The sequence below is a fragment of the Parus major genome, chromosome 11, assembly GCF_001522545.3.
Source record: "Parus major isolate Abel chromosome 11, Parus_major1.1, whole genome shotgun sequence".
Lineage (NCBI taxonomy): Eukaryota > Metazoa > Chordata > Aves > Passeriformes > Paridae > Parus > Parus major.
In genome coordinates this window covers 18,396,442-18,406,615 of record NC_031780.1, presented here as the reverse complement: position 1 = coordinate 18,406,615, position 10,174 = coordinate 18,396,442, and the positions used below count along the sequence as shown (strand labels likewise).

The 10,174-nt window shown below is 40.5% G+C and overlaps 1 protein-coding gene across 3 annotated transcripts in view; it reads left to right on the top strand.

The window, feature by feature from the left end:
* Positions 1 to 10,174, top strand: part of GARRE1 (granule associated Rac and RHOG effector 1) — a 55,461-nt gene that overhangs the window by 35,202 nt on the left and 10,085 nt on the right. For all 3 annotated transcript variants that reach the window (XM_015640117.3, XM_015640115.3, XM_015640116.3), the window contains exons 3-8: positions 442 to 648; positions 2,987 to 3,127; positions 3,410 to 3,505; positions 3,640 to 3,801; positions 4,785 to 4,943; positions 9,338 to 9,435. In XM_015640117.3, coding sequence (XP_015495603.1) covers positions 442 to 648; positions 2,987 to 3,127; positions 3,410 to 3,505; positions 3,640 to 3,801; positions 4,785 to 4,943; positions 9,338 to 9,435 — 863 coding nt within the window. The remainder of the gene's footprint in view (positions 1 to 441; positions 649 to 2,986; positions 3,128 to 3,409; positions 3,506 to 3,639; positions 3,802 to 4,784; positions 4,944 to 9,337; positions 9,436 to 10,174) is intronic.

Here is a 10,174-nt window from a genome sequence, read left to right as displayed (position 1 = left end):
TTCATCATTTATCAATTATTGATGTTTTGTTGTTGCTGCTTTGGGTTTTTATCAGAAATTCAGCTGGCTCTTTGTGCAGATGGGTTTTGGTGTTGACCTGGTCCTTGTGATAATATGCTACTCCCATTTTTGTGCTTGATTTTGCCAAGTAACTGAGCAAGCTTTTCATTTGTCAAGTAGCCAGAACTTGAGTACAGAACTAAAAATGACTCAGAATGTCCCCTTCATTCATAGAAACTAATGCTCATTTGTATTTTAAGTAAATGGTTGAATATCATATCTTACGATCTGAAGCATTATTTTAATAAGAAAAGATCAGACTTTAACATAGTTCCTTACCCCAAACACCAAACAGAAAGGAAGAAGGGAAACTTCTGTGAGCTCTTCTGTGTGCTCGAAACACGAGTGTGTCTTCTACGTGGTTTGTCTTGTCTCCCACAGGTACTTGGGCGATGTTTCCTGACAGTGATGCAGGTCCACTTCCAATTCCTGTCACAAGCTCTGCAGAAAGTCCAGCCTGTGGCACACTCCTGCTTTGCTGAAGCTGTGGCTCAGGAGAGGAAGAACGTTAGTGGGACTGGAGCCTCAAATATAAGCCCCACAAATGAGCTGGAAGATGCAATAAGATCATGGAGAGGAGCAGCAGAGGTGAGGAGGTCTTGCTGTAAGCACAGCAGATTTAGTGAAACCTAAAGTCAGCCTGGGTGTCCTAACAAAGGAAGAAAACAGCTGATTTTAAAGACATGCTGCATTTGAAGGGGGAAACGTGGCACAGTTGGTTTCAGACACTAAAACTCATTTCAGTCATGTGATGAGTGCACTATCTTTGCCCTGTGTAAAGTTTTCTTTGCTATAGGGTTGTGCATAAGGAGCACACAAGCAGTGCAAACAGATTTTTGTTATGGATAATGAAGTGCCACTGTTCAAATAGGGCAGACAGAGGGAATTAAAAATAAAAACCTCAACGAGTCTTTGTGAAAACAGAGCAAAATCTTGATGAAAAAATAATCTAGGTAATGTCTCTTTCTCTCAGATTTTGAGCACTAATTCTATTCTATACTTCAAAATCTTTGTGGTAATTTTTAACACTTTTGTCTTCATGCTGGTGAGTTTGATGTTGCTTCATCCATCCACTGTTGGAATGTGACCCATGTTACTTAAATGTGCCACTCTTGTACTTTCACAATCACCTGTCATCTGTGGAATCTTTACTTTGCCAGCCAAAACCAGTACTTTATAAAGACATTCAGTTTTATGAGGTTTTCTGCTTTCCCTGGCACTGTTGAAGTCTGGACCTGATAGATCAGAATGGCTTCAGACACAGAGTGTGTGTTTTCCCTAAATTCAGATGACTTGGAGCATGTGCTTTTGCAGTCTCATTTGCCCACATGGCTTGTTAGTCACCCTGACTGCAAATCTTGTCAAGGTCTCCATTTCTCACTGACATCTGCAAGGTACAGGAAAGCTGATGAGTTGCATGAATGCAGAGGGATTATGTGTGATTTTTTTACTGCAGTACAAATTTATTTTACTGGATAAAACTGGGATTTGGGAGTGCTTTAGGTGTATTACAGATAATCATAACAGGTCTAATCTGGTATAGCTGTACTTCTTTGGTATAGAAGGAGTTAATTTTATGTGTATGACACTTAGCTTCTTAAAACTACAACAATTTCTAGAAATGCCCTGCAATTGCTATCAAATTTGTTTAAGCAGTGATTAAAATTAAACTTGGCTTCACAGAGAACATTAACTTGATATTTTTTTTTTAGCTTTTGAGCAACCCACTTCACCTGTTTATGTTTTTTTGAAATACAAAACCAGTATTTCAAAAGAATCTTGTACAAGTATTGTACTAATCAATTCCTGTATTAAACATACATGGGGAGAAGAGAGATAAAACAGAGATTCTCCATAGTTCCAAAATAACAATAGAAGACACATCTCAGTTTTTATGATTGATTGAAATAACTGATTTGGGGTATCTGTGTGAGGTATTAGGATAGCATAAGAAAAATGCATGGTTTCTAAATAAATAAAATCTCTTTCTCATAATTGCAGATAGACTAATACAGATAATTTTAATAGAAAGGGGATTTGAAATACTGAAATATTTGTCAATCTCTACTTTGGAGTGGAAGGCAATCCATTGTTTTCTGATAAAATCAGCCTCTCTGGCAGGAGAGCACTGCTGCTTCAGAGTGATGTTTAAGGTGATTCTTTGTCAGTAGCTCAAAACTGGTTTTGCTCTTTAAGATTTGCTTTGGGAAATGCAGTAATTGTGTCCATGAGGTGAGCCCATGTCTGTCCATTGGCTGTAGTACCAGAACCCCCCAATTTGGACATCCTGCTTTAGAACAAGACTCCCTCCTAGACTGGAAAATAACCCACATCTAATTGCTTTACCCTGCTCACTGATGTAGGATTTTACAGCTAAAAGTAGATATTTGGCTTATTTCTTGTTTTTCAAAATCATATTGCACAAAGCTATTTTCTTGCTGTGCTAAGTTGATCTTAGCATCGTGTGGCTCTTCTCAAATTGCACCGCAGTAATCACCCATAAGTTTATGAAATGTATCATCCCATGAACACAGCAGTGCTTGTACCCATGATGTACCATATTTTCTGTTTATGTTGGAGTTACAAGTCTGTCCTCAGGTAACCACAGCCATGGTGTGGTCTGTGTAACAGGATCCCTGGTCCTGAGAGGGAGCTGAAATAGTAACAGCAAACAATGCTGAACCCAAGTGCTGGCCAACACCCATGTGCTGTGCAGGTTACGTCAGAGTTCTGCTTCCAAAGTAGCAGTAGAAGTTGAGTAAGTTACAATAAAGTCTCCAGGTCCTTTCCCCCAGGTGCTGCTTCTCATCTCCTGTAGAAGGTTTTAAAGTCTGCAGGCTTTTTTGCTCTTTTTTGAAATCTATTTAAGCCTTGACCTGGTTTAATGCTGACCTTCCTCACCCTGGATTTTTATTTTACATTACAGGCCACATCTCGACTGCGAGAAAGAGGCTGTGATGGATGTTTGGCAGGAATTGAAGTTCAGCAACTTTTCTGCTCACAGAGTGTGGCCATCCCTGAACATCAGCTCAAAGAGCTAAACATGAAAATTGACAGTGCTTTGCAGGTGGTTTTTCAAGTCTGCTGCTTTCATGTGCATGTAGTACAGTCAGTGGGTCAAGGAGTGAAATAGGGAAGGAGTGTGTTCCTGCAGAATTGTGTACCACAGACAGCTCAGAGGTATTTGGGAATTACAGCTTTGGAATCTTCCATGAGAAATGTGTGTATGCCATAGAACTGAGTGGGGTAAATCCTTGTTCCAATCCCTGTCTGTACCCAGACACAATGACTGTGTGCTTGCTTCCTTGCTGATATGCCTGTGCTATCTCAACTTTTTGTTTGATGTCAGGCTTACAAAGTGGCCCTGGAGAGCTTGGGTCATTGTGAATATGCAATGAAGGCTGGCTTCCACTTGAACCCAAAAGCGATTGAAGCAAGTCTTCAGGTAGGATCTGCTAATCCTGCTCTCTTTCATCCCTCCTCACTTGAAAATGGGTACTTAAAATACACAAACATTTGGACCATATGAGGCGTTTCTAATGTCTTAGTTCCTTCTGTTTGATCTGTTGTGTACTTCAGGGCTGTTGCAGTGAAGCTGAAGCCCAGCAGACAGGAAGGAGACAGACTCCACCTCAGCCCATTCAGTGTGAGCTGCCCACTGTCCCTGTCCAGATCGGGTCCCATTTTCTGAAAGGAATCTCCTTCAATGAGTCTGCAGCAGAAAACCTGAAGCTGAAAACGGTAATCACTCCTAATTAACCACAGAAGTAAAGATGGGGGAGAAGGAGTAGAATTCATCCAAATGTAGAGAACAGCAGTAAGAGAGGTTTTGTGCCAAAGCTGTGTTTAAAAGTGCTTTTTTTCAGCCTGGCTTCCTGTGGAAACACGATGTTGATAACATTGTAGGGCTACGCCTGTTCCTGGTAACATTCTGACCACCTGAGCAATTTCAGTCCAGTCTGAGAGAGGCATAGGCATAGAGATCTAGGAGGCAATGAAGCGTCTGTGAACATTTGAAAATAGATGTGTTAGGTGTGAAGAAGTAGAGAAGAAAGTGAGCCCTTACAGATTCCCCTGCCAGGTGATGCATGTCAGAGCCTTTATCTCCTTAGGTGCCCAAATAAGTCAGCCCAGCCTGGTGCTAAGGGAGGTACTTGAAAAAAGTACTTTGTAACAGAGCTCATTTTGATGTCATCTTACAAACTGGAATCAATTTTTTAGAAAGAATTTTAAATTATGGATAAGTTAATTGTAGTGTCAGTATAAACAAATGGAAACTATGTCCATTCAGAAGTAATTTGGGCAATTTTAATCAACACTTTCACTTCTTTTTGTTTATTTTAATCAGCACTTTCACTTTTTTTTTTTAGATAAACCTAGTCCCTTGCTCCTGAAAGAGTTGAAATAATAAGTTGCTCAAAATGCTGCTCTTCTGTTGTCTTTGCAGTGCTTTTCATAGCTTTGATTAAACTGGTTTGCCAGAATATAAGCAGAAATAGTGTTTTATGATTTTGGCACAGTATTGTGTTCCAAACAGCAGAGACAATCTTCCATATTTCTGTTCTGCAGTGGAACTCTCCTAGTTATATAAGACTGTTCAGAGGTTGCAGACATTCTAGCTGTCTGAAAAGCGTGTAGAACAATGACAAATCCATCTGGAAGCATTGGTGATACCATTTGTAAATCATGTGTTGGGTAGCACAGAGTGTTTATTATTTTTCCAGCACACAATGCTGCAGTTGATCAAGGAAGCTGGATGCCATAATGGACTCACACCCCGTGATGACTCTCCTGTGACTGAAGTACTGAACCAGGTCTGCCCTTCCACGTGGAGAGGAGCCTGCAAAACTGCTGTGCAGCTCTTGTTTGGCCAGGCTGGACTGGTAGGTGACTACCAATAGTCATAGGAAAACAAAGGTTATGTAAACACCCTGAAGAGAAACTAGATATTTTGGAGTTTAGGGATTAATTTGCAGAGTCTTGTTCTATGTTGCTCTATTTTTAGTGCTGCAGTTAACTCAATTTCAGAGCAAAATGTGTCCTTGTAGAATGGGAGTCTGTAGGTGGTGTCTGTAGTTGACAGGAACAGAAGAATGCACCAGGTGCTTCCTGATCTCTGTTTCAAGAGAGAACACAAGAAATTAAACTTCTGCTTCATGGAGAAATGAAATATTTTCAAATCTATACATGACCATGTTACAAACAGACCCAAACACACATCTACCCCCCTCTCAAATTAGCTTCAAAACATGCCATTTTTAAAATTTCCTCTCTGCTTTGATTGGAAGCTGAGTTTCCTGCCCAACATAAACCAGTGAGTCTGCACCAGGTAATGCTACCTGATTATCTCCAACAGAGGGCAGAACAATTAAATGCCTTGCTGTAGATATGTGTTCTTGAGGGGAAGAAAACCAGTGGAATTTACAGTATCTAAGCAGCTGATAAAAATAGATGCTTGGAAGATACTCTGGTAAGAAAATGCATTTGTGCTCCCCTAATTACTGCAATCTCTGCACTTAGTGCAGTGTTTGTGTGTGACACGTGGGTCTTTGGGTCTCCTGTGAGTTGGGGAAAAGGCTGCACCTTCAGCATAGGGAGGAAATGCAAGGATAAAGCTGCACTGTGGCCTGTGATAGTATTGCCAAGTATTCTTTGAATTGTCTTTAACCTACAGTGAGTTAAATGCTTCTTGCTGGTTCATCACTGATTCCTTGTTCAAGGTGATGGGAGACCACGAGGGCTTTGTAATTAATTTGTAGTTAAAGGACCCAAATAGCTGCATATTTTTTAAATCTGTTTTTCAGACAGATCACACAGCTGGTTAGGTGACCTTCACCTTCTATCCCAGCAAATTAAACCATGTGCTTTTGGAGCTACTAGAAGATTCTCCAGTAATGTTGAATGGTAGATTTGAAACGATGAATTTGCCAGACATTTCTACTTTATTACAGCATCCCTTTGATACTAGATATCAGATCTTAGGTATTCCCTTAATATTAAATACCTGTTAGAGAAGTGGGTTGAAATGACACTGGAATTCAACTGACTATTCTTAAAATGGCAGCCTAAAATCAAATGTGCAGACCATCACTGTCATAACAACAGTGCAGCTGCTTCACTGAGATGCAGGGGTTGAAGGGTAGGAAATAGTTGTGCTTTGGCTGAGAAGTTTTACAGGGAGGCATAAGAAGGTGGTGTCTTTGCAGGGACAGAGGAACTGGAACAGTAGGATTTATCAAATTTCTACTTAGGTGTTTTGAAGGAAAGCATGTATTAAATGTTAATAAATATGAAGAGGACTGGAAAAAAGGGTATGGTTAAATGGGATTGTGTCTTGAGCTGCCACAGTCTGTGGTAGGATGCTGGGAGTCAGGAAATGAGGCCAGGGAGGAAGGAGTTTCTCAGCAGCCCTATGGGAGTGTGCTGAAATGCAGGAGCAGTTTGTGGCTCCGGAGTGTCTGGATGAGGAGTGTCTGGGAGGATGCTGCACCTTCCACCGTTTCCTTTCCAGGGGGTTTCAGTGCTGTGCACACCCAAGTCCTGCCCCGAGGAGGTTTGAGGAGTGGCATGAGGCACATTTGGACTCAGGAATCTGGAAATCTGGTGTCCCCCAGTCTAGACATAACGAGTTAGACCTGCTCCTAATTGAAGCACTGACATTCTTCAGGTTTGTCATCACTTTTGGAGAGTGTCAGCATAAAACTTACTATTCTCCCAAATGAAAGAGCTGAGCTATGGAGTTTTACTTGTGTTGAATCCTCAATGTCTGCAAAGATTCTTGCATGAACCTCAGGTTCTGAAAGCAGCAGGCTTCACTCTTCAAAGGCACATAATGAGCCATGCACATGACAGAAGACCTGCAAGCCTGCTCTCCTTCATTCTCACTTTGATTTTTTACAGTTTAGAGGTGTATGAGGGTTGAGGTTTCTCTTTATAAACTTCGTGCCATCTTTTTTTACAACATCCAGTTATGCTTGTATCCACTTCATGCAGTGACAAGAAATTGGAATTTGGGTTGTGAAAGAGTTCTTTGGGTGGAAGGGAGAGAGGAAGCACCTGTAAAACAAGAACAATGGGTGTCTGAGGTACAGGAAGCTGTTCTCTAAGCACCACCAGGCAGGGAGGGAGGATGTGTTTATTTTAAGTTTATTTAGTGAGGAAGGCAGATAAATGAATTGTGGCATAGCACAGAGCATTATTCTGTTTTTAGGTACTGGGCTGTCTGCATTCATTCAGAATTGTGTGTGGATCTGTACCTTAAATGCCCAATTCAAAAAACCATGACTTGACAGTCTCATTGTTTTTAAACCATCTTGCCATGTGCCTTTTGAGAAGTGTTTACTTTCATTAAGTTTGCTTTCATTAAGTTTACTTTCATTAAGTGTGGAAAGCACAGTGAGTTGTGATTTAATGTGCTTGGTTATTTTGGGCTGTAGTTTTTTTCACATAATAAATAATTTGAGGTGCAAATTTTCAGTTCTTACCTTAGCATGTATATAATAAGAATTGCATTTTGAGATTTGGGACAGCTGATGAAATCTGCATGTTTGAATGAAAGTAATTTACATTCAAATAGCTGAATTCAGAGGGTGAGTGGAAATAAAACCTCTAATTGGCCTCATGCAAAGAGGTTAACAGATAAAATTTTTTTTTTTGTGCTAGTTGATCTTTCCAACATGCATTTGCAGGAGCACTAAATCCCCTAGTAAAGTTTAAATCCCAGACATCCTGACTCTGACAGATGTTGAGAAATGTAAAACTTTTCGTAAAGGGAAGAAAGGTTTGTCCTGGGGGAGGAACACCCCAGCAAAGCCCAGACCATGGGCACCAACCATGCACCACAACCAGAACCTCACACAGGTTTGCACAAATCAGAGTTTTACCTCTGACTTCAGGTCTGGAGTGCAGACTGTACTTTTCTTGGGAGTTGAGAAAATCCTGAGTTCATTTCTCCTTTTCACAGTTAAAACTGCAGTAGGGCTGAATTGCAGATTAGCAAATTAAGTAAAATGAAAACATATAAACACCAAGAAAAGAATACTGGAATTGCCCTGTTCCAAAATGAGAGGTATTTTCATGGGTGGGTGATAGTGTGGCCTTGTATCCCCATGCTTAGACATGTTTAAAATTGAATAAACCTGAGCAAATGCCTAGATTCAGCTGAAGGAGAAAGAAGGCCTTATGCTAAAATATTTGAAAGGTGGGAAATAATTATGTTCAAGTATTATTTGATGGATTTGTTAAAGTGAGAGAGGAGAAACTCAGCATTATGTTTCACATTTTTTCATACCCAGTAACAGACAACCAGTTAGAAACAGGAGCAGTGTAGGTGAGGTGATGGCAGCAAAGTCAATAATGTCCCTTGAGCCTTATTTATACCAGAGGACTTTTGCCATTTCAAGGATAAATGGTACAGCTAATCTGCTAGTCACTGAAGCAAGAACTGCTGACTGCTGCCAAAAAGCTGCTGTTTCAGCATGACCAAAATAGGAATTTATGGAAATGATCAAAAAGGCCAACCCACACAGAACGGACAACAACAGAAAGCATGAACCAAATATGGAACTCACTATCACTAAATTAAGAGTTAAATAAAGCTGAAGTGAATCCATTCCTTTTCCATTGTCTAAAAAGAAAGGTTCATGACACAGGGTTGATTTTCAAGACTTTCCTCTTCTATTTGTCTTCATGACATCTTACAGATGGCTTAGAGTCCAACAAACTGAACAGTCACTTTTCTTCTCTTTATTTATTCAGGAATTAATAATAGTACGTTTTCATCTAGTGGAATATAGAAATATTGATGTGGAATTTTATAATCTTAAAAGGGAGGGGTGTATGTTAGGAATTGTGATGGTTTTTATGGCTGAATGTTACTTTTCTATATCATACCATGCACTACAGTTAAATTATTTAAAACATGTTGCTGAGTAGGTGTTTGGGAGCTCTTAAAGTAGTAACTGTGCTAAACTTGTCAAAAATAAGGGCTGTTGTGTGGAGTCACTGAGAACTACTAGCAGGGAGGAGGAGCAGCTGGTAATGACATAGTGATGCATTACTACAGGATTTAACTGAGAAGAACTAAAATACACGTTTCTCTACTAAACTAATTTTATATTAAAATAGAAGTAAATTTACAATGATTTCGTGAGTTGGTTTGGTTTTATTTGGGGTTTTTTTTGTACTTGTATCATGACTGGGAGGTGAAATTATTAGACTTTAACTACAGGGGTGATAAACTAATGCTTAAAAATTTTCCCTTTTTTTTATTTGCTAGGTGGTTGTGGACACAGCACAGATTGAAAATAAAGAAGCCTATGCTCCTCAGATAAGTTTAGAAGGATCAAGAATTGTGGTGCAAGTTCCATCAACTTGGTAAATAAAAATACTGTATTGTAGATTGTAACTGAAATGGGGAAGATTGTTTCAGTACAAATGGAAGAGAATGTCCACAGTTACGGCACGGCTTCCTCAAGTTTCAGTCCTCTCTGTGGACTGGTTGAACACCTCCATTCCTGATGGGCTGTACTTCAGCTGCCTCTGGAGGAGGCAAGGCAAGAGAGGCAGTGCTGGGGCTTTGAGACTTGAAGAAAATGTAAAAGCTTGATGATAAAAGAGAAGATTTCAAAAATAATAATCTACCAGTACTCCTGTCATGCTCCAGCCTGGCAGGTCCCAGCTGTATCTCAGGAAGGCCAAGAATGGGCTGAGTTTAATGTAAGAGCCTTTGCTCACTCTGCACTGGGCTGTTCTTCACTCTGCTGTCGTGAGCCATGAACCTCTGGGCTCCAAGAGATGCTGTTCCTACATTTATGGTATAGGGATTTATTTACAGTTTAGGTGACTGACTAGTGAAAAATGGTTTGTAAGGATTTCTTCCCGTCCAGAGCAGTGGGAACAGGAAGCAATGGCAGCACTTGTCTCTAACTCGGAAGGAGTCAGTGTTAGGAACTGCAGTACAGCACGTGTGATTCCTTGTGGGGGAAGCCTGTTCCTAGTGGTGCTGATGGCACGGCCAGAAGGAGGAGTGACCTGAGGCTGTTTCCTGGGGGAAGGTGGGAAGGAAGGAAGGAAGGAAGGAAGGAGTGTCCTGGTGCTGTTTCCCAGAGGAAGG